The 25,552-nt window shown below is 35.7% G+C and overlaps 2 protein-coding genes across 2 annotated transcripts; both read left to right on the top strand.

Annotated features, from left to right (window-relative positions):
- Positions 1-502: 502 nt before the first annotated feature.
- LOC110607841 lies at positions 503-3,435 on the top strand. The gene is made up of 8 exons (XM_043951392.1): positions 503-528; positions 661-747; positions 838-1,014; positions 1,625-1,795; positions 1,941-2,153; positions 2,241-2,329; positions 2,593-2,790; positions 2,930-3,435. Exons 3-8 carry the CDS (start codon positions 855-857, stop codon positions 3,143-3,145), a joined length of 1,047 nt encoding a protein of 348 aa, XP_043807327.1. The 5' UTR covers positions 503-528; positions 661-747; positions 838-854; the 3' UTR covers positions 3,146-3,435.
- A 19,382-nt stretch (positions 3,436-22,817) lies between these two features.
- Positions 22,818-25,259, top strand: LOC122721970 (the record flags this gene model as incomplete). The annotated part of the gene is made up of 1 exon (XM_043951391.1): positions 22,818-25,259. A coding segment is annotated over exon 1 (2,442 nt), but the record flags the coding sequence as incomplete, so codon positions are not given.
- Positions 25,260-25,552: the final 293 nt, after the last annotated feature.

Raw genomic sequence — 25,552 nt, 5'->3', positions numbered from 1 at the left:
TTTGAAATTTTAAGAGATAAAATAATATATTATGATATATTATTATCGATCAATAATTTAAAATTTAAAATTTAAATATAAAAGAAAATTTATTTTTTTTTAATAAGTAGAATGAATTTATATAAAAAATATAAATAAAAAAAATTTATATTATTTTATAAAATAATTTTATAATAATAATAATATAAAATATTTTAATATTTAATGTTGCGGGCAATTTGCCTAGTTACGATGTAAAAGCAAACGAAGGAAAAGTCCCGAACTAGAACAGTGGGGCCTCATCAAGTGAGTAATTAGTAATGACTGAGAAACTTAACTCTTCACATCCGAGCATTTTCTCCTTCTCCTTCGGCTTCCTCAGCTAAGGAGGAAAAAGAAAGGGGGGGGGGGGGGGGGGGGGGGGGGGGGAAACAACCCAAAAATGCTTAAGAATTGGATTGTTTTTGCCTTCATCTTTTTGCTTCTCCATAGTGTAAGCTCACATTGGATTGTTTTTGCCTTCCTCAGTTTCAGCCGCACATCCTGCCAGTAAGTATAAGCTCACATTTTACTCTGTTCCTTACGTTTTTCCCTTCTTGTTCTTGGCATTTTTTGCTTACTTCTCTGTTTCTATACACATCTTTTAATTCAACTCTTTTTTGCATTTTACTATACATGCAGAAATCGTAAATGGGGTTGTATCCAATATCGTCTCTGCACTTGTTAAGTGCCTCTGGTCTCTCAAATCCAACACTAAAACAGATACAGGTCTCGCGTCCTGTAAGACCTCATTTTGTTATTTTCTCTTTTTTGGAGGTTCTTTATATGTGATGGACTCTATGGGTATCGATATTTCAGCTGTCTCTAGCAGTTCGATGATGAAATTTGAAGATGGATACACGGTGGAGACGGTGTTTGATGGAAGTAAGCTTGGAACTGAACCATACTCAGTTGAGTTATCTCCAAGTGGAGAGCTTCTGGTTTTGGATTCAGAGAACAGTAATATTTACAAGATCCCAACACCATTATCTAGATGTAAGTTGATTTTTGCATAGTTGCTTTTAGAAATGTTCTTGAATTGTATTTTGGTGAAAATGTATACAGTACAAACTCAAGGTAGCTTCATAGTTGGGATTTCTTTCTTTGATTCACTGTCTTTTTAAATCAGTCGGCAGTTTCCAAATTATCATCAAAAGGAGAGAGAAATAAAAGGAAGATTACAAATGTGTATGATATGCTTTTGTTAACTACAAGTCTCTAATCACTCGTGTATTAGAGCAACCTTGCTAATCACTCGTGTTATATCTCTTTATCTCTTCACAATCTTTAATCTTTTTATGTTGTGTACTTAAAAATTAGTCTGTTATTCAAGTTTCTTCAAGAAGCTTGAAGCCGTAATCCATTTCAATAATGAGAACCAAATTTCAATAGTTGCTTTTCAAGGGTAGTTACTCTTGTTAAACATTCAAAAAGAATCTGTAACTATTCACAAGATAACTGATAAGTTTTTCAATGGTGCAGATTCTTCCTCTTTGTTCTTTTGCTATTATCTACTGGTTTTTCCTGGAAAAGTGCAATAAATTTGTGGTAGATGTAGAGCCTATCAGTCTTTAATTATTTACTGAGGTGGAGTGAGGAAATGCAGATAGAAGGCCCAAGCTGATTGCTGGATCATCTGAAGGGTACACTGGACATGTAGATAGGAGGCTAAGAGAAGCAAGAATGAACCACCCGAAAGGCCTTACAGTCTATGACCAAGGAAACATATATATAGCAGACACAATGAACATGGCTATCAGAAAGATAAGTGATGGAGGTAAGTTCATGGACTTGAGTCTATGAGAAACAGCAAATGTTTCCTCCATTATATCCTAAACCTTCTGATTTCATAGACTTTTTGGTTTTGGAAATTTCACTGGCTATTCCTAACAGCGGTTACAAATATAACTATCTTTATGCAGGGATTACAACTATTGCAGGTGGAAAATGGGTTGATGGAGATGATCATGTTGATGGTCCAAGTGAAGATGCAAAGTTTTCAAATGATTTTGATGTGGTTTATATTGGAAGTAGCTGCTCTCTTTTTGTTATAGATCGAGGAAACCAGGCAATTCGAGAGATTCAACTCCATGATGAAGATTGTAGCTATCAATATGATGATAGTTTCCACTTAGGTATAGCTAAATATTCCAACTTGCATCCATATGTATGTTTGTTTCCCTATGATCATGGAAATCTATGTTTTGTGTTTGTCATTTTAGGGGTAGCAGTGCTAGCTGCTGCAGCATTCTTTGGTTACATGGTAGCATTGTTGCAGCGCAGGGTTCAAGCACTATTTTCCTCCAATTATGTAAGTAAATCTCTCTTTAGATAATTAAAGGCAATGCTCCTATCTTGTCTAAAATGAGCAGATCAGATTTTTCTTTTCTTTTTGTTTTTTTAGTTTATTAATTTTGAAATTATTCAGCTTAGAATGAGTTATTTTCTCCCATGTCTTTGGCAATCGAAGAAGCATCTGTTCGTAAACTTATTTTTATAAAAGAGGTCTGCATGATGTGTTGCATGCTTTGGATGTTGAGAGTGTTTCAAATGCCTTTTCTTTTTCTTTTATAGGATTCAACAGCTTATATAAAGAAAGTTGCACTAAATGCACCATACCAAGGTCCTCCAAAATCAGTCAGCCCGCTTTCAGTTACAAATGAATGTGAAGGTGAGAAACCTGACGGGGGTGTTTTTGGTTCCATTGGGAGGCTTGTGTTCAACAGCAATACCAGTACCAGCAACATCTCCAACATTCAAATGCATGGCCAATGAAAGGAAGTTTTGTGATTCCAGATGAAGATGAGCCATCATCAATAGGAACCAGAACTCCTACCCCAACTAAAACCTATCCATTCATGACCAACAGAAACAGCAGCAGCAAATGCAGATGCAGCACCATCACCTGTAACAGCATCAGCATCATCAGAGGCATTGTACATCTAAACCAAACACATACTATGAAAAGAGCTGTGAGACAAATGAGATTGTGTTTGGGGCTGTTCAAGAGCAGGATGGCCGGCGTGAAGCTGTGGTGATAAAGGCTGTTGATTATGGAGATCCTCTGTATAATCACCATATTATTGGACCTCGAATTAACTATGTTGGTTACACTCATGGGTACTGATAATACCCTTGAGTTATGAATTGAACAAAAGAATTTTTTGAGCTTTACATGTGAGAGCTATGAAGATGAGTATGAAAGGTAATAGAGGAAGAAGGAAAAACTTGCCTAGACCGAGTCTACAGTGGATAAAAGAGCTTGTTGTTGATGTTCTACTCTATGAATGCTTTTTGTTCGTAAACTGGGAATTGTAAAATACATCTCCTTCCAACTTTTTACACGTGCGATACGTGTTTTGTGATTATATGGTACGGATACGAACAGGAATATATATGGTAATTTTTTAAATTGCAATGCAGACATAGTTGGAACACTATATAGACTGAAACAGATTGCTGAATTTGCCTTTAATTATATGCTTTTAATCATTTTTCAACATTTCCAAAATTTTCATTTATCTTTGACTCCGTTTTTCTATAATCCCATAAGCCAAGGTTGATATAATTTCCTCTTACAAGGCAAAATGTAAAAATAAAAAATAATTTACATTAATTTATTGCCACAAAGTGTATTCTATATAATATATATGAACCATTTTTATTTTTCATAAAATATTATATATTTATCTTATTTTTTTCTTTATATTTTTTAAATCGAACAATTAAATAATTAGTCCGTTCAAATTAGAGATTATTTTTTTTGTCATTAAAATTATGAAAATGTCTATATTGTCTTTTTAAAAAGGTAAATTATATTTTAGTCTATAAATTTTAATATAATTGATATATAGGTTCTTATATTTTTAAATCAGATACTTAAATTACTCTATAATCAGTCTATCTAAATTTCAGTCCTTCCATTCATATTTTATCATTAAAAGTATGGAAAAAATCTATATTGCCCCCCTTTTAAACTAGAAAGGTTAAGGAATTAGGGTTACAATCATTTTTGTCATTTATTAAACTTTAAGTATTTTAATTATTCATTTTTTATTTGAAAAAATACTTAAATCCCTAATAACTTTTGTCCATATTATTATATTTAATTAATTTTTTAATATTTTTATTCTTCGATTTCCATTCATTAAAATATTTCAGTACTTAATAATTTTAAAACTTTCAAAAATAGCTTTTTCATTCAATTTTAAAAAAAACTTACAATTTCAACTATTTTTAGGTGATACCAAGTAGTTTTAAGTAAGTTGTAGATTTTTACAAAGATTATTTTAGAAAAAATTTATTTTCATAAGTTTGACCATCCAATAACTTTAAACTAACATCTATAATAGATAGAAGGATAGTTATTTTTGACGAACTGAATATAAAGAGATTCAAAGGTTCAATTTTAAAAATATAGAGACTGATATATTAATTGCGCAAAAATTTATGCATTAAAGTGTAATTTTTCAAGATAAAATGATTCACCTGCATTGACAGGGATTTAAGTAGTCACGATAGTATTTTAGGTATTTAAAATATTTATTTTTCTATTAACTTTATAGATGAAAGAATCTCTAATTTAGAAGGAATAATTATAAAAGAATTTGAGTATTTAATTTTAAAAATATAGAAATTAATATGGAATTATGCTAAAATTCAAAGGTTAAGGTGTAATTTACCCTTAAATGAAAATGTTGATATCTATCACGACAGTCGTTCACCTCAGCTGTGACTTTTTATGGCATATTGAATTATGATTGATGATGATTTCAAACATGTTTGTACTCAGGTTCTTGGAGCTGGTTTAAATAATCTTAGAGAACCGGTTTGGGTATTATGGACAAAACCGAAAGAGTTTCCTTAAGATTAATATGGACGCTTCTTAGCACACTGAAAGAAACAGAGCTGCTGGAGGTGGACTAGTCCGATACCACAAAGGTGACTGGATAAAGGGGTTTGCTGCAAATTTTGGGACAACAAGCATCGTAGGCGCAGAGCTAAAAGCAATCCATGAAGGGATCAGACTTGTGGCGAGGTTGGCGTTCATAATCTTGTCTTAAAGAGCAACAACAAAATGGCAATTGATATGTTGAATAGAAAGATTGCAGCCCTAAGAGAGCTGCACGATATTACCATGGCTATTAGAAGACTCGTAAATGCTTGATGGTGTATCACTTTCAACCATATTTATAGGGAGCAAATGGTTGTGCGGACTCGATATCAAAGAAAGATCATTGTAACGTCTCAAATTTTTATTTATTTCTCTTATTATTATCAATGCAATAATTTAATATTTTTAAATTTAAATTTATTATAAAATTTTCTTTAACTTTTAAAATTTTATATTTTTATTTTATATAATTTTAAAAATTTATTTTAAACTATTTAAAGATAACGTGACAAATTTTAAAATTTATTGTTTTTTTTTTTTATAATTTCTTAGACTTCCATGAATTTTATTTCTTTTTTAAAATTCATCTACCGTTACAAGGGCAGATTAAAAATACTAGAAATAAAATTATAAAAAATAATAAATAAATAAATCAAACCGATCGAATCAAACTGATGATCAAATTGAACTGATTAGATCAAATTAATCAGATCGAATCGATTGAATCGAATCAATTGAATCGAACCGAGTGCAACTCCTTTTCTCCTCTCTCACGCAACATCCTCCCCCTTTCTTTTCCTTCTCTTTTTCTTCCCATCAGTTTTTTCTCGATTTCTCCCACCTCCGACCACCATTTTCGGCAATATTGGACTCTTTTAATTTTTCTCTTCACGGACTTCACATAGATGCCAATCTTGCCCGCCATCATCATTCGATTTGCACATTCAAAGTTTATGACCTTTTTACATTTTCTTGAGATTTCTCTCAAACTAGATATGCTATAAAAAATATATATATATATAAAGTTACCAACGTGTCATACTCGTTGAGAGCTTCGTGGATACCAATTTCATAATTTTTTGACACCAAAAAATTTTGGAGACCCATAAGCTTGGCAGTGAGTTTTCGAGTCTTTAGAGTCATGTTTTTTATGAAATAAAAATTTATTCTTATGCGTGATATTATGGACTTCGTGTAGATACCTTTATTTTGGATAAATTCTACAGCCACCCAAAACTGCAATTTTAGTCCGAGCGTGCAGGCTATGGAACTTACCTCCAAAATGGGTCAATATTATAATCTTTTCTACCATTTTCAGATGCCCTAAACGTGTTCTAGGTATCAGAAAGAGTATTTATAAACCCAAACTCAAATTATCATTTTACTATAATATTCATGTTTACCTTAATACAATTTTGAATATATTAGGATGACTATAATTGAATAACGTTATTTGCTATAACGATATATTATAATTAAGGACTTTAGGAAAATTTGTGGAATTTTTTTTAACATATTCAATATTTGTAGAATTATAGAGGATTTTAAATGCGAGTTAAAATTTATAATTTACTATTGTTGATTGGTTTGAGAATACTCAGCAAAGTTATGTATTATTGTGTTATAGGTCTGAGGCCTTTGGGTTATTGAGAAATATAAAGTATATCGTCTTGTAAGATGATTAGATATTAGATATAGGGAAAATTTTGCCAAAATTTCGATGCAAACTTTAAGTCTTTGCCTTGTTATTCCTTTATTGATAGTTTTTTATTATTATTTTATGGTATTTGTATATAGGTAATTCAAATTAACCATCTTCTTCCTAACAGGACCATTAGACAACGGGTCAGAATTAGATGTTAATTATTTTTACGATGTTAATATTATTAAATATTTTGGCATGCCCATACATCATGAATGTATGTATATACAATTATATTATCATAAACAATTTATTTATTATATAAATAAATTGTGATATTATTTATGAGTGTCGTCTTGGAGTTAATTTGGAGCCGAGTGAGTGAGCGTATATGAGTATTTTGTGGATATAAATAGGACGGATAGATTGGTTAAGTTAATTTTGCTTGGGGCTTGGTCCTTATAGATATATAAGTCGATGTAGATCGCCTTGAGTTGAGCTCACTGTCTCTCGCATTTGGAATTAAGGGAAAATAGCTTGAGTTGGTCTCGTTTGACCTATTGAATTAAGAGAGCTATGTAGGGGTTACCTCCCACACACACACATATATATAGTATAATGAGTGCGTGTAGGACTATGCAATCGGTCGGTTCGATTCCGAACCAAAAAAATTGAAGACCAAATTTTAAAAATATTAGAAATTGAACCAAATAGATTATTAAGATATAATCAAATCGAATCAAACTAATAAAAATCGATTCGGTTCGGTTTGATTATATCAAAATCAAAATTTACAAATTTAATACGTTTGGGCTTGAGCTGCTAGCTAGGTTGGGTAAGGGAGGGGGAAAGAGGTTGGGCTTGGACTGCTGGCTAGATTGGGTAAGGGTTAGTATAATAGTATATAGTAAAATCGGTTAGTTCGGTTAGTCGGTTATTTAACACGTTTAAATCGAACCGAATCGAAAAATAAACAATCTGAAAAATACTAACCAAACCAAACCAAACATTTCAACTAACTGAACTGCTGAACTGAAATCGGTCGGTTCGGTTTGGTTTCTCAGTTTGAATCGAGATATGCTCTCCCCTAGGTGCGTGTATGGGTGTATGAGTGGCTCCAAATCACCTTGTGCGAAATGTTGTATTTTATTTTTACTATTTAATTTGTGACCATTATATGGTAGAATTGCATTAGAATTAGATAATCATAGAAATTAAATTAATAATCAATATCTATATTCGTTGAATTGAACGCTCACCCCTGTTTAAACATTTTTCTCTAAATGACAGGTGGACTTCCTTGAAAGATTGACTTGCAAATATTTCTTGTAGGATTACTGTACTTTCCATTTCGTTTTCTTTTGATATTTTTAAACTTTAACTCTAAAGCTCTGCAGCAATTGTAAGATTTAATGCTTGTAAAGTAAGCATTATTCCTCCAAACTAATGTGTATTCTGTGATATTGAATTTTTTTTGGAGAGCTTGGCTCCCTATGATGTAACTATTATTGTTTTGATTATTTGAGAATATTGTGGATTGTGAGGATGAGTTGAGTTCTCCCAAGTTATTGGGTTTTAATAATGTAAGCACAACCAACAACACCAAAAATAATGAGCTAGTATTGCCTCAAAGACCAATTATAAGGTTGAGATCCAAGAGGTTGAAGGAAGCACTTCAAGGATTTATGAAGGGATATGTTGAAGTTTTGCAAGTTCATTTTGAAGTTGAAGAACGATCTGGCCATTTCAAGTCAATTAGATCGAATGTGTCCTTATTGACGATTCAAATTTTGTATTTACATTAATAGATTCCCTATCACTAATTCAGTAGTGGGTAGTTAACCATGCATAGTAGTGGAAAGTAGCAAAGATCATGACTCTTTATTCACGTTTTTACTTATTATTATTATTATTTTTTTAATTAGACTAGGCTGCTCTAGGGTATATAAAGTATATTTTTTTTCATATTGTAGACAGATTATCAATTATTTAATAAAATTGCTTTATGCGATTCTTCTTTGAGAGCTTAAGAGAGATCTTGGTTTTTGACATTGTATCACGAATAAGGTTTGATACTAACTTGTATGATTCTTATTATTGCTACTTTTAAAATTAATCAGTTATAAGTGTTCTTAATTGCATGTTAATTAAAGGTACTTTAGATTGGGGAATTATTTTCTGAATTAAATTCTTTTTACTAGGGTATGTGTCGTTTCAATCTCTAATAGGTTAGGGTTCCGCATCAATATGTAGATTACGTGAATTTTCTCTCTATTGATATATCCAGTTTATGATGAAACTCTTTTCTTTTAATTTCTTAATTTTGATCTTTTCTTTTTAAGTCAAATTTTGAGCTTGATGTAATTTGAAATTTATTATAAATTTTAGATTTATGTTAATCTAAATTCTAATATCGATCCGACTCACGAAATCGATAAGTGAGACTGAGAAATGCATGGCCGTACTCAAATGAATTGATAGTGTGATCGATATCATTCGGTTTTATCAGTCTACTTAGAGATCGAGAAATCATAAGTTTAAACATTATAAGTTTGACATTGACCATGACTTTGACTTGTGTTTAAACCTGATATTGTGTGACAAATGAATTAATACATGTTCTGTTTATTAGGCCTTATCGGACTATCAATCCTTATATTAATTGGATAGTTAAAATGTCTTACTAGAGACCACTTATGATTTATGGATCTTGTAGGACTGGACCTATTGCCAATTAATGTGAGCCTATTGGGTCACACACAAAAGAACGTCGTTGATGTGCTATGTCATATTAATGGGCTAAAAGCTCGTAAGTATAATTAATAATAATAAAGATGTCATTATTATTCATATTCATTATTTATTATTATAATATAATAATATTTAAAAGATCTGTAGTCTATTTGTAACTATTACAGATAAAAGATTTTTCATTCTCCTTTTGAAAAAGGACTTATGATAGCAGTTGTTGAAACTGTAAAAAATAATCCTATTAACAATCAACAAAAATAACTTGTAGATAGTGGCAATAGGGTCGAACTACAAGGATTTGACACTAAGGACTCTCATAACTATGATTTGGGCAAATAAAAGTAAAATAAAAATGGGGGTTTGTTTTAGATGATAGTAGACTAAAATTAAAACTGAGTAAAAGGAAGCAATAATTAAAAAGGTGAGTAAAACAATGGGAGAAGGACTCTAGTTGAAGCATAGGATCTATTTCAGTTTTAGAATTACTCATTGATTCTTTGATACTCCTATTTATTTCAATAAATTAGTTTAGATTGTGGAAGACGCTTCTCACAACCAAATTCCTCCTTAGTTTTAGTTTGACTATGAAACGTTCGCTAATCAAACACTAGTCAGCGAGTTGCCAAGGAACGTCCTTGGGGTTTTTTACTTTTCAACCGTTGACTGCATTAAGCCATAGAGAAATCCAATTCTAACCTTGCTAACCACGTAGTCAAGTTTAGATTATGAAACCAATTGTACTTGTGTTCAAATAATCTAAGCAATTACGGACCCAAATTATTAAAACTAACAATATATTACTTATGCAATTAAAAGCAACAGGCCTTAATTGATTCTAATAGCAAAGCAATAATAGCATGAAGAATAAGTTGCATAAATATTGAAAAATAGAAGTTTTAACAATGGAGTTTTAAATCTCACAATTCATCACAAACTGAAATTTCTCAAACTTCAACTAGAGAAAAAGATGTTTAGCCACTCATGGTGGACAAAGAACTCAAAAAGAAAGAAGAAAGGGGAGGAAGAGTTGCTGCCGAAATTCTGAAGATATTTTGCTAGTTGGTTGTTGTCCTTTTTTATAGGTGAGGAGTCCTAATCTTTCTTGGAATTGGAATCCTATTTTGACTTGGTCTCTTGATGGTTTTTTAATTCCTCCTTTGCCTTTGTATTTTATTATGAATAAAACTCCTTTGGTGAAGGACTTTCTTTGGTGTGGCTCTTGGAGTTGTCATAAGATTGGTCTTGTGGTGTTTGAAGTAGGATAGGACTCTTGTATTTTTAGAATTCTAAATTTCCTTCTCTTCCTGCGCTGCTGGATTTTGTCGATGTCAGTTTGATTTGGGCAGTTGATTTGAGCAAATCACTTTCCCAAATCATTTCTGTAAGTCAATTCCAGTTTTTTGCTTCAGCTTTCTACAAGTGATTTGGCCAAATCACTTCGGCCAAATCGATTTTTCAGCTTTTTCTGTAAATTTTCTCCACGTTTCCATTTTCTTCCTTTTCTGCAAAAATATCATAAAAACATAAATTAAACTAGAAAAATGCATATTTAAGCAGTAATAATGATAATAAAAATGTGGCTAAATTATGCTCGATCAAATACCCCTACACCTAGCCTTTTGCTTGTCCTCAAGCAACAAATAACTTAGTCAATCAAGCTCCTCTTTCTTTTGAGCCTAAGTACCACTTAATCAGCCCCCCTAAACTCCCAAATTGAAGCATCGCAGTGTAGAGTACATGCACTAAGATTGTCCTCTCTTTTCTTGTTTCCCTTTACTCACCGTGGCCAAGAGAAAGTTTTTTATTTAATCATGCTTTATTCTTTCGTTTTAGGCTTAATACAACCCCTAAGAGTGGCTTGCCCCCTTTAAAGCATTTTTATTCAGCAGCATTTTTTATTCTTGCCTGAAAAAGTCACCAACCTTTTTACGCGAAGGTGAATATTGGTGATACCCACCCCCGGCTAATAGCTCTGTTCGTAGTCCTTGACCATTGGAATAGTTTTGTGCTTTTTGCTGATTTTTTTTCAAACAGTTCGGACAAATCAGCTCACAGAGAGTTACACTAACTTTTTATTGCATGTATTTATATTTTTTCCTTGACCATAGTAAGTGTAAAGATTCAATTTAAGAGAAGAACTCCCTAAGTGAAGGTAACACACTATAAATGATTCAATTTAGGCTTAAAGGGGTGGAAAATTAATGGAGTTATGAGATAGGAGGCTCTTTTAACTTTGCCATCAATGCTGAGTAAAGCAAAGGATAAAATAAAATCTGTGTGTATATAGTCTGGATGTATGTGCATGTGTGCAGAAGTGAATATGTGTGAAAAAAATGTGTGTTAAAATTTGGTGTGTGTAACAGGGTATAAAGATATCAAAAAGAGGCAAAAAGATAGCAAAGGATAGTGCAAAAAATCTTCCCCAATACCCCCACACCTAGTCTAAGCATTGCCCTCAATGCAAAACATATAAAGGAAAATAAGAGAGAAAGGGACTTCCTGGCCTGTGGGTGATTTGGTCAATGATTTGGGCAAATCACTCGGCCAAATCACTAGCTGTCATGGTCTGTGGGCAGGAAATTATCCACCAGCAGTTGCAGCAAGTGCTCCATGTGTATGATTCAGGCCTCCATTCTGTCAAGATGAGATTCTGCAGATTGATCAGCTGCTGGAGGTTCTGCTGATTTGGACAGTGATTTGGGCAAATCACTTGGCCAAATTGCCTCCGCTGGGTTGCCTCCCAGTAGCGCCCTAGTTTAAAGTCGTGGGCTGGACTTTCTCAAATTGATCAAGGCTCAAGTAATTGGAGGAGGAAAAAGGGTCCTAACAAAATTAAGTAAGAAGTGCAGCACGCCTTTCGTTTTGGTTATAACCCATCCTATTTCTTTCATGTACTCATGAAGTAACATGATTAGTTTCTCCTCTTTCAAGTGAGGTGTGCCTCTAGCCCCTAAGTTTGAATTTTTGAGGTGATTGGACAGCACTTCGAACTCCAATTCATGTTTCTCCATAAAAGGTGGCTGCAATCTTGTACTGAATTTGGGCAAATCGAATTCTGCTTGCACTGATAATTTGGACAAATCAAAATCTGTCTGTACAAGCGATTTGGGCAAATTGCCTCTGGACTAGTCTGTGCAGTATGATGTATCTTCCGTTTTTGTTTCTTTCAAAATTTTCTTGTTCTCCTCATCCTACTGGCCGGTGTCCCTTGGTATTTGTTTGATAGCATCAAGCAAAGGTATATTGATTTCCACTTTGCGAAAGGTTTCAAGTATTTCTTTTTCTTCTTTTTCTTCTTTTTCTTTTTGAAACCTTGCAAACCTTTTTAAAAAGGGAGGTGGTACTTTTAACTTTTCTTCAAATTGTTGTTCTATCTTTTTCTCCTTTGGCTTGGATTCTACCTAGACTGTTGATTTGGGCAAATTGAAGTTTGCCTTCTCTAGAGGTTTGGGCAAATCGTTCTTGCTGGGCAGTTCTGTCTGTCAGTCAATTTGGCCAGTGATTTGGGCAAATTAACTTCCTGGATCACTTTCTGGCAGCATCTCTTCAGCAGCCTGTTTGTGCATTTGGGCAGTTCTATGCTCAGTTCTATCATTTTGAAACTCTCTCCCACTTCTCAAAGTGATGGCACTAACATTTTGCTTTGGATTAATCTCTATTTGGGAAGGTAATTTCTCTTGTGACTCCAGTCTACTCACTAATGTGGCTACTTAGCTTATCTGTCGTTCCAAATTTTGTACAAAATTAGCAAGAGAATTAATAATATCTTCAAGAGGCATACCTTGCTTTTGATGGGTTGTTTGTGCAGAATTCTTTTGCTGATAATTTTGGAATTGGTTTGCCCTAACATAACTGAAATTCGAGTGCCCTCTCCAATCTGGGTTGTAGGTATTAGAGTATGGATTAAATCCCCCAAATGTATCGACTTGGTGCTCTTCCTCTTGAAGAGAAGGACACATGTCAGTTTGATGTCCTACCATGGCACATATCCCACATGGCCTTGATTGCTGAAGTTGTTGGGCTTGTTGGGCCTGTCCTACAACAAGGCTACGAACAACAGAGGTTAGATCAGAAATTTGGGAAGCTAAGGAAGATGTACTTACCTCATTTACTCTCCTTGGCAGCTGTCCTTGGTCTTCATATTGCTTTGAGGCTGCTGCCATTGTAGAAATTAGGTCCCTTATGGCTTGAGGTGTTTTATCTTCAATTGATCCTCCACACGTTGCATCAATCAACCTCCTTTCTAAAGGTAACAAACCTCCATAAAAGTATTCAATTAGGGACTTATCAGAGATGTCATGTTGAGGGCAGCTTGTGCACAATCGATTGAATCTTTTTCAATATTCATATAGTTCTTCATAATCCTTTTGCTTGATGCAACTGATCTCTCTTCTGATGCCAATAGCTTTTGAGGTTGGGAAGTATTTACTCAAGAATGCTCTCACCATCCCAGCCCATGAAGTGATGGATCCGGATGGTAAATAGAACAACCAATCTTTGGCAAAATCATCAAGAGAAAAGGGAAAAGCTCTTAATTTAACATGCTCTTCGGAAATACCTTGAGGCCTCATTGTTGAGTACACAATGTGAAATTCTTTAAGGTGCTTGTGTGGTTCTTCAGTTTTCAAACATCTGAATTTTGGAAGTAGGTGAATTAATCCGGTTTTAAGCTCAAAAGGGGCTGTCAAAGATGGGTAAGTGATGCACCATGGTGCTTGATCACCCACGGGTGTTGCTAGTTCACGAAGAGTAATTTCTTATGCCATTGGAGCTCTTACCTCATTGTTTTCAGCTTTAAATTCAGCAAAGACAGCAGCTAGTTCAAGAGCAGCAGCTGCTGCATTTTTTGCCTCTTTAGATGCTGTTGTGACTACCTTTATAGTACCTGATTCAGCTGCTATTTTAGGAGCTGGTTCTGGGATTTTTTTAGCAAAAATTTTTGGTTTTTGGGCTGATTCTAGTGTAGTTTTAGGGGCTGGTTATGGGTGCAGCAGCTTGTGCAGCAATAGGTGCAGCAACAGATTCAATAAGTGCAGCAGGTACAATAGTTTCAGCAACTGGTTCAACAGGTACATCAGTGATTTGTGCAGCAGATATAGCAATGATTTGTGCAGCAGATATAGCAGTGATTTGTGCAGCAGATATAGCAGCAGGTGTAGTAGGTTCAACAGCAGGTGTAGCAGCAAGTTCCTTAGTAATATGTGCAGCAGATTGTATGGCAGTCACCAGATTTGTTGTTGTTGCTAATGAAGATGGTTTTAAGGCTTGATTCTTCTAGTTTGCTTGCTTTCTCAAGCTCTTGGCAATACGTTCAATTTCTGGATCGTAAAGAAGAGCTTATTTACTATCAACCCTAGTCATAAAAGGAAAATTTGTTAGTTTAAATCAATCTCAGCAACGGCGTCAATTTTTTATAGCGATTGTCGAAGCCGTAAAAAATCATCCTATTAACAATTAACAAAAATAACTTGTAGATAGTGGTAATAGGGTCGAACCACAGAGATTTGACACTAAGGACTCTCCTAACTATGACTTGGACAAATAAAAATAAAATAAAAATGGGGGTTTATTTTAGATGATAGTAGACTAAAATTAAAACTGAGTAAAAGGAAGCAATAATTAAAAAGATGAGTAAAACAATGGGAGAAGGACTCTAGTTGAAGCATAGGATCCATTTCAGTTTTGGAATTGATCATTGATTCTTTAATACTCCTATTTTATTTCAATAAATTAGTTTAGGTTGTGGAATACGCTTCTCACAACCAAATTCCTCCTTAGTTTTAGTTTGACTAGAAAACGTTCGCTAATCAAACACTAGTCAACGAGTTGCCAAAGAACATCCTTGGGGTTTTTTACTTTTCAACCGTTGACCGCATTAAGACATAGAGAAACCCAATTCTAACCTTGCCAACCGCGTGGTCAAGTTTAAATTATGCAACCAATTGTACTTGTATTCAAACAATCTAAGCAATTACGGACCCAAATTATTAAAACTAACAATAAATTACTTATGCAATTAAAAGCAACAGGTCTTAATTGATTCTAATAGCAAAGCAATAATAGCATGAAGAACAAGTTGCATAAATATTGAAAAATAGAAGTTTTAACAATGGAGTTTTAAATCTCCCAATTCATCACAAACTGAAATTTCTCCAACTTCAACTAGAGAAAAAGATGTTTAGCCACTAATGGTGGACAAAGAACACAAAAAGAAAGAAGAAAGGGGAGGAAGAGTTGCTGTTGAAATTCTGAAGATATTTTGCTGGTTGGTTGCTGTCCTTTTTTATAGGTGAGGAGTCCTAATCTTTCTTGGAATTGGAATCCTATTTTGACTTGATCTCTTGATGGTCTTTTAATTCCTCCTTTGCCTTTGTATTTTATTATGAATAAAACTCCTTTGGTGAAGGACTTTCTTTGGTGTGGCTCTTAGAGTTGTCATAGGATTGGTCTTGTAGTGTTTGAAGTAGGATAGGACTCTTGTATTTTTAGAATTCTGAATTTTCTCTTCCTGCGCTGCTGGATTTTGCCGGAGGCAGTTTGATTTGGGCAGTTGATTTAGGCAAATCACTTGCCCAAATCATTTTTGTGAGTCAATTCCAATTTTCTACTTTAGCTTTCTGCAAGATTTGGCCAAATCACTTCGGCCAAATCTTTCCAGCTTTTTCTGCAAATTTTCTCCAAGTTTCCATTTTCTTCCTTTTCTGCAAAAATATCATAAATACATAAATTAAACTAGAAAAATGCATATTTAAATAGTAATAATAATAATAAAAATATGGTTAAATTATGCTCGATCAACTTATCACATAGATATCTGAGCATCTGCGAGATTGTGATAGTTGGTTATGAACACAACTCTTTTACGAAAAAAAGTGTGGAAGAACGAAAAGACTGAAAAACGAATAAAAGTCCTTTGAATTGCAGGAGCAAGGTTTTTTTGAGTGATCGTTTTTCTGGGTTGCAGATTGGGTAGCACATAGCTTATCCATCCATTGAGAGAGCTAGCATTCCAGATGGAAATGTTCTTGTGGATACCATTTAGGGTGTTCATTTCGAAAGCAGCACCATCAGTCCGGAATTGCCTCTTTTTGTTAAGTCCAAAAGGTTAGTCTCTTATCCTTCCTTTCGAATTAAACGAAACACTCGGATCCTAAAAGAGGAAACATAGATTTTTATTTTTCCTTGTGTAGTTTTGGGTTGCAGTAATCTATGGGTTTCCTTACACTTACCTCGTTGGCATTTCTTGAAATGTCCTCCTCTTGGCCATACTGTCTAGAGTTGACAGCTAATTTGGAGATTAAAGTTTTACTTTCTTCGGGTTCCATTTCCACAATGGCTCCTCCACTAGCAGCATCTATTATTCTCCGTTCTAATGGTAAAAGTCCTTTGTAGAAGTGAAGGTTAAGATGTTTTGGAAAACTTGCAATTAATTTCTTATAACATTCCCAATATTCAAGTAGAGTTTTATTTTTTCTTTGTTTGATTTCACTTATTTCCTTTCTTATAGATGATGTTTTGGTTGTTGGAAAAAACACTTTTCTAAAGTCTCTAATTTGCGCCCAAGTGGTGATTGAATTTGGAGGCAAATAGTAGAGCTAATCCTTAGCGAATTCAATCAAAGTAAAAAAGAAAAACTACTAACATTATTTGCTTGTCAGTTATACCCTATGGTCTCATACGTGAACAAACCACATTAAACTCTTTCAGATGACAATGGGTCTTTATTCTCCAAACTTTGGAATTTTAGTAACACATGAATAATACCTGTTCGCAATTTTAAGGGTGCATTCAACATTAGGTATGTGAAGCAAAGGGGTTGTTCTTCAGCGGTAGTAGCGATCATAGTGTCTCTTCGGTTGGTGATAATTGGAGGCTCGATTGGTGTTGAAGATGCGGTGTCTTCGGTTGGCAGAGGGGATCGGGCAGATGGTTGAGAGGCTCCCCAATTGGCATGTTTTTGCAGTTTGGTTGCTTTCCTCGACCTTTTTGCAGTCTTCTCGATTTCTAAATCAAACTAAATTCTGCTATTTTTAGATTTGGTCATAAAAATAAACTGTTATAGGTCCCCGGCAACGGCGTCAAAATTTGACGGGTGTCGAATATGTCAATTAAAATTTACTTCCATTTCCTTGGTTTAATAAGAACTTGTAGATAGGGTAAGTGAGTATCGATCTCACAAAGATCTTAACTCTGTTTAATTTAGATGGCCAGTAGAAATAGAAGAGTAGTTTAATACAAAAAGTGAGAAGAATAGAGTTTTTAATGAAATTGATTTTTGCCTTGGGCAAGCCAAAAATACTTAAAAGAAAAAACAAGCAATGCAATTGAGATCATAAAATAAATAATTAAATTAAATTCAGCTGAAGGAAATCAAATTGAGAGGTTTGGCAGTTGATCATTGATTAGAAAAATAATTCATTTTATTATCTAGTTTTTTATTATAGTGATCAAACACGCGAATTTCTTCAATTATTCCTTATAATTAAATTAATCCGCTCGCGCTTAAATTAATTCCTAGTCAACTAACAATCCCAACACACATGTCGATTTAATTATTCAACTGTATTAAGAGAGAAGAACCCAAACTTGATCAATAAAAAAATGCAAATTATTTAATTCAAATCTGTTAATTCCTTAACATAAACGAATATATTAATTTCTACTTGTTATTAACCTAATTAAATAATTACAGATTTAATTGGATTAATTAGCAATATGTTATTTTTCCAAGGGATTCAATGAACCTTTTGAATTTCTAAGAGGACAACAATGGAGGTGATATTCCTCGAAAACAGAAATTAATAGAAAATAGAAATAAAATGAAGAGAATTTAAGCACATAATCTCACAACTTAAATAAAAACTCAATTTAGATTAACCTTCAGCTGAAAGAATTATTTAGCCTCTAAAGGCCATAATAAAATTGCAAAAAAAAAAAAACTAAAGAAAAGAAGATGAAAAGAAGAAGAAGAAGGATAAGACGAGGAGGGAGAGGGAAAAAAAAATATGATGTAGGTTTAATTCTTGGGAAGCCTTTATATAGATTTTTCCCTCAACAAAAAGATAAAATTTAATAATTTGAAATAAACTCTACTGCTCCTATCTTATTTCTATCCTAATCTGATTGTGTTTAATTCAATTTGAAACTGATCTTATCCTTACTTAGGTGGAAAAATCGGGCTGAGGTGGCATTTTTTGAAATCTGAAGCTGTCCATCACCTTGGGCTACAACCTTACCCAAGGCTGTAATCCTCCCAGTCCGAAAATCTTCCAATTCAGCCTCTTTTCACTCCTTTTCTTAACTTCCGCTTAAAAACCCATCCAAAACTAAATCCCAAGTAAAAATTAATTATTTATATCAAAATCATAGCAAAATCATGGAATTTAATAAGAAAAAAGTTGTGAGTTTTGCAACTCATCAACACACCAAAGGCATGAAGAAAATTCTAAAAATTGTAATTCAAAAGTTTTCTCTTATAAGTGTTCCTTATCCTTATATAGTAAAGATAAAATTAAAACCCTAAGACATTCTTCTTAAGCTTGGCCGAATCACATACAAGGTCTAAACTCAATCACACACAAATAATACATCAAATTCATAAGTGTTTAAATATAAGCCCAAAACATGACCTAACACTTTAAAACTTAAAAGATAAAATATGCTCAGAATATAAGCTCAAACAAAGCCAAAATAAAGTAAATGTTTAAATAATAAAACATAACAAGCCCATCATCACAAAGCTAAATCTTCACAAAAACCTTTCTTGATCTTTACTTTAGATTTCCATTTGTGTAGATTTGGCCCATAGGCTTGATTAGGCTCCCTAAGTCTATGATTGCAAGTGTTGCATCAAATCTGCCCCATATGAATTGAAGCAGGCTCCAAGTATATTTGAATCATATGAATATGATTTTAAACTCTTTTTAGACCCATTTGAATAATATAAGATTGCTCCACACCATTGTTCAAAATTTTCCCTATTAGATCTGTATCAGTCACCAGACATCCAGGGGTTTTGGACGCCTCCGAACGAGCTGGAACCTATGGGTGGAGTTGTGAAAGGATGGGGTCTAGCCATGGAGGGATAGGGATGAGCCTTTAGCCTTTCTTTTAAGGATTGCTAAGTCCCCAAAGAAAATGGACATTACCAAGGTGGTGAGAAATGTGGTTTTGTCTTGGCAGAGTCATCTCTAGGCAAGCCAGACTCGGGGTTCTCACCCGCCTGGCCTTTCCAGCCTTAGGGAGAGCACTTTCCTAGCTAGAGATCAGGGTATTTCTCTTTCTACCTTATTTTAGATTTCAAACTACCTTACTTACTTTTCAATTTACGCAAATACGGCCGAGTCAAAAAGCAAATTTGCTAAAGTGGCGTGTGTTGCCCGCAAAGGCAAAGCTGTCACTAGGGCAACTGGTCCCCTTCCCAAGTGTGCTCGTCGGGCCAAAGAAGTGATCATGCTTCCTCCTTCTCCTCCCCAACTTACAATAGAAGATTCGACTCCCTCGCAGGCTGATTCTTCTACAATAGGTGCCTCTGCATCTGTCCATTCCTGCGAGCGTGGGGGTTGATTCCTCGTGGCCTCTTAGCATTCAACGGTTGGTGCTGGCACTAATCCGAATGTCCTCTCTCTTTGAAGATCCTAGCCTGGCCGTCCTGTTAACCAAGAATGCTCTGAGGTCCAGAGACTATCGTCGCCTGAACGAGGTCGAGACTGATGAGCTTTTTGACAATGTCATGCATTCTACCTTAGAGAGTGCCCTTTGTGCCTACATGGCCAAAGAGTGCAATAAAGTCCTAAGGCGGGAGTTTGATGCTCAAAAATGGACAAAAGACTCCTGGTTAAGGAATGCTTGAGGCCAAAGACTCGGGTTGCTGAGGTGGAAGGCACAATGAGAGAGACTCTGAAGCCAGTAAACAAACTCCATACAGACATGGGTGAGGCCAATGCTTCCCGACTTGCCCTTGAGAATCAGGCTAAAAGTGCTGAGGATTAAGTGGCCATGCTTCAGCACCAAGGCCAGGAGCTGCAAACTTAGGTTGAGGAGAACTAGGGCGCCTCCAATAGAATTGTTAAATTAGAGGCCAAGCTTTAAGAGATGGTGGCCCGGGGAAGGGAGATGTTTATCGAAGGCCAAGACTCAGTCAAGAAGGAGCTAGTGAAGTGGTTTCCTTTTGAAGAATTTGCTTAGATAGATGACATCCTTCCCAAAGAGGACGAGCATAAGGAGAAGAGGATTGATGATATCAACCAAGCCCCTGCAAAAAATATAATGGATGCAGGGAATGTTGATGTAATTGAGACTCCTAAAATCATCCCTCCTTCTTTGTAATTTTACTGAGGCTTAAATAAAAAAAATATTTTTATTATCTTTGCATGCATTGTGAGATCGATACTCGCCTGTAACCTTCTTCTATTTATTGCCAATCCAGACTTGAATAATTTATAAGAATTGCCAAGAGGTGAACACCCGATCATATCGCTCGATCATTGGTTTAATAGCTGACCATAAAATAACTTGTCTCTTTTGTAAAACGGTATCATCACTCGGATATGTGGCCTAGCAGATACCCTCATTGCGACATGCAAGGTTTTAGAAAAATCTGTATATGGGATTAACACCCAGTCGTTAAACATAGTGGATACCCACCTTAGGGAATCAAATGCCTTAGAAACTTTTATATGCATCAAATGCCTTAGAAACTTTTTATAGGGAGCTAATGCCCGGTCATTGAGCCTAGCAGAACCTGCCTTGTGGTCCTGTATAAATGCCTTGATTAGTGGGACCAATGCCCAGTCTTCTAGCCTGGTGAAACCTACCTTGTGGCCTGGCATGAGTGCCTTTTTTAGTGGGACCAACACCATGTCTTATGGCCTGGAGGAACCCGCCTTGTGGCCTTTGTTTTAGTGGGTCCAATATTCGGATGGCTTGACGATTGCCTTATGGTCTTTATTTTAGTGGGTCCAACGCCTGAATGGCCAGGCGATTGCCTTATGGCATTTTTTTAGTGGGTCCAATACCCAAATGGCCTGGCGATTGCCTTATGGCCTTTATTTTAGTAGGTCTAATGCTCGGAGGATCTGGCGATTCTCGCCTTGTAGTCTGGCATGAGATGCCTTGTTATGTGGGACTGACGCCCGGATGTCCTGGCTGAAGCTGCCTTGTTGCCTTTTAGGAATTCTTTTTAATTATTTTGAAGAAGGCATCTCGTAGATTATGAGGACCTCAAGTACAACACATGAAAAATACATCATTAACTATTATTAATAAAGTTTTCTTAGATTATAAGTATTCCAGGAGTAAGGAATGACTCGGCCATATAGTTTGGCCAGCTTATAAGACCCTGGACGAATAACCTCCGGAACCCTAAATGGTCTTTTCCAAATTTCGTTCAATTTACCAGACTCGGCATCTATTACATATGTTCTTTTAAGGATTGAGTCTCCTGCACTAAAGGCACATGAATAACCCCTATAGGTTCTCTATCAGGGGTGGTTGCCTTGGGTTCGGTCTCCTCTCCTCCCTACTCTCCCTAGAGAACTTTCAAAGTGTGTAATTCCTTATTAATCTCTTGATCTCATCTTTAAATTGCTAGCACTCTTCCGTTACATGTTCTTAGTCTTTATGAAAACAACAATACTTAGTCTTGTCTCACCTTCCAACTTTCTTAGGATTGAGCTTGGATGGCCACCTGATCTTCTTATTATTTTTCCTAATCCACATTAAAATTTGTGTCCGTGAGTCATTCAATAGGATATAATTCTTATACTTACTTCGATCATTCCTTTCTTGGGAGACCGGGTAACTTTTGTGATCTCCTTATATCTTTACTTTTCCAACTTTTGGTCTTACTTTTGGCTCATTCTTTTATCCTCTTCCTGCCCTTTCTGGTACCTTTGAGCAGCTCGTACCAGCTTCTATCCAATGTCCTTCAGAGCATCATCTAAGGACTCCTTTTCCTCAAACTTGTCCTTCCCTTTGGACTGCGTCTGGATTGCCCTTATCCGAGTCCTTGAGGCATCTACGGAGGCTTCCTCCCTTCCCATGAGTGACACCTTCTCTCGAACTTTGTATTGCTAAAAAATAACCTGTAACCTTCTGATATACTAAAGTATTGTCATAGAATCGGGCCAGGGCTTAGATGGAATTGTGAAGCATGGTTATGGGCTCAGGAAGAGAGGTGTCATTGGGCCAAAGAACAAGGCTTAATCTATCCATTTTGTTATTTACCATTTATGCTTTTAGTTGTTATTTACTTAATGAGCTGATGGAATATTCCTAGCTGTCAAGTTAGTTAGTAATATGATTATATATGAGTCAGTACGGAACGGCATTGTCAGTTTTTTTGGATGAATACAATTATTCTCTTTTCTCATCTCAAATTCTTATCTTAATTTCTTCTCTCTTTTCTCTTTCTTGTTCTACAATTCTTCTTAATTTACAAATCTATAACAGTGGTATCAAAGCTTAGTTGCTTAATTTCTACCATTAAGCAATCGATCCGGGACTATTACAATGACAATCAAGGAATTAGAAACCCAATTTCAACAATTATCTGCTAATCTCGCTGAACAGTCTACAATCATGAAGCAAGTAGTGGAGAATCAGCAACGATCAACCAAACGGATGGAAGATCTTGAATCCAAGTTCACGTTATTGATGGATCAAATCTCGCAAAATAGAGACTCACCTGCTGCTGTTACTGTTAACACAATAGCTTCAGGATCTGAGATTCAATCCAATACAGGTAAAGGAATTTTACCTACACCCAAAACAACCGACAAAGGAGGATACAGCCCGACCTCTACCAAGGGTAGCTACTCCTCTAAGGGAGCAAAAATGCCCAAGGTGGAAATCCCAGATTTTAATGGTGAGAACCCAAGGAACTTTATTCGGAAATGTGAAAAATACTTTCGGTTTTATAGTATTGCAGAAGAAGAACAGATTGAGATTGCGACGATGCGATTTGGTGATATAGCTGACAATTGGCTTCAAGGATGGGTCAGCGATCAAACCAATTCCTCATGGTCTCAGTTTTCCAAAGATTTGTGTGAAAGGTTTGGAGAGAAATCAAGCATGGAAATCGTGGCTGAGTTTAACAAACTGCAGCAGGGCGCTGAATCTGTGGTATGTTATCAAGAGAGGTTTGAGCAACTGAAGGCAATAATGCAGAAATTCAATCCTGGGCTATCGGAATCATACTTTATTTCGAGCTTTATAAGTGGGTTGAGTGAGGAACTCAGAGCTATGTTAATGGTACACAGACCAATCACCTTGAATCAGGCTTTCACTCAAGCAAAATATCAGGAGCAATCGTTTGAAGCTGTCCTTAGGAGGCATAAACTGATTCCGGGTAAGATTACTACGGGGAAGTCAAGCTATCCTATCAGTTTTCCATCGCCAAAACCCACAATCCTGCAACCGAAAGAAGAAACTAATAAGGATTCGGGAGGGAAGACCAGTACATGGGAACAAAGAAAAGCTGCCGGGTTATGTTTTAAATGTGGTGATAGGTTCAGCCCTGGACATCAGTGCAAGAACAAGACGCTCTTGGCTATGGAAGCCAATATAGATGACATTGTTCAAGAAGAACTTACCTGTGAGGAAACCGAAGGAGAAAATCTCAAAGGAGAACTGTCACTCGCAGCGGTAACAGGTCAGAAATCGCCCAATACGCTGAGGATCAAGGGAAACATTCATGGAGTTCCTGTGGTAATCTTGTTAGACACGGGCAGCACCCATAGTTTCATGAATGCTGGGATAGCTGCGAGAGTGCAGGCAGCTATTGTCACGACAGCTACTCTTTCGGTCACAGTAGCTAATGGAGAACAAATACTCAGCCAAACAGTATGTCAGGGAATGAAATGGAATATGCAGGGACAGGAGTACGCCTTTGATTTACGGGTTCTTACAGTGGTTGGGTATGATATTGTATTAGGAGTGGATTGGATGATCATGTATAATCCTTTGCTTTTTGATTTTGTGGGCATGACTCTTACTTTCAACAGAGATGGGAATGAGGTTAAATTACAGGGCATCCAAGACCAAGGAGAGCTGCATTGTGTGAGTGGGAAGAAGATGACAAGGCTTATCAAAGAAGGGGGAGCGTTACTACCTGCTCAGCTATTCTCCATCAAAATTACAGAACCCACGGTGGAAAATCAGTTGAACACCGGAATAGCAGAACCAGTTCAGGCATTATTGCAGCAATATGAGACCATTTTCGCAACACCTACGGCCCTGCCTCCGGAAAGATCACATGACCATGCTATTAATCTCCTGCCCAACACAAAACCTGTTAACATCAGACCTTATCACCACAACTATTTTCAGAAAACGGAAATAGAAAAACAGGTAAAAGAAATGCTCAACACTGGAGTGATTCAATGTAGTCACAGTCCTTTCGCTTCTCCAGTCCTGTTAGTTAAGAAGAAAGATGGAACTTGGCGTTTTTGCGTGGATTATAGACAATTGAATGAGATGACAGTCAAAGATAAATTTCCAATACCTGTCATAGATGATCTACTGGATGAATTAAACGGAGCAAGATTCTTCAGCAAAATCGACTTGCGAGCCGGTTACCATCAAATTCGAGTAAGAGTGGAAGATGTTTACAAAACAGCATTCCGAACTCATCATGGGCACTACGAATTTAAGGTAATGCCTTTCGGCTTGACTAATGCTCCTGCTACCTTCCAATCCTTGATGAACCAAATCTTTGAGCCTTATTTGAGGCAGTTTATTCTAGTCTTCTTCGATGATATTTTGATATATAGCAGAACTCTTGAGGAGCACTTAAACCATCTAAAGAAAGTCTTTGACATACTTAGTGAACACAAGTTGTTTGCCAAACAGTCAAAATGTTCCTTTGCTCAGACTAGAGTTGAATACTTGGGTCATGTAATTGATGAAAACGGTGTACACACAGACCCCAGTAAAATAGAGGTTATGCAGAATTGGTTGAGCCTCGCCGAATGGTGGTATAACACCAATTACCACTCCAGTCTTAAAATGACTCCATTCGAAGCTCTTTATGGGATAAAACCTCCGGTCTTCCATTTCATTTCTGATTTTCACACACCTTCTGCCGCGGCTGAGGAATTTGTTCAACAAAGGCAGCATATGACTTCCTTAATCCGAGATCAGTTACTGCTTGCTCAGAGTAGAATGAAACAGCAAGCCGATAAGGGTAGATCGGAAAGAACCTTTGAAGTTAGTGATTTCGTATACCTGAAATTACAACCATATCG

The sequence above is a fragment of the Manihot esculenta genome, chromosome 15 (assembly GCF_001659605.2).
Source record: "Manihot esculenta cultivar AM560-2 chromosome 15, M.esculenta_v8, whole genome shotgun sequence".
Taxonomy (NCBI): Eukaryota; Viridiplantae; Streptophyta; class Magnoliopsida; order Malpighiales; family Euphorbiaceae; genus Manihot; species Manihot esculenta.
The sequence above is the reverse complement of the archived record's forward strand: the minus strand, read 5'-3'. Positions and strand labels throughout refer to the sequence as shown.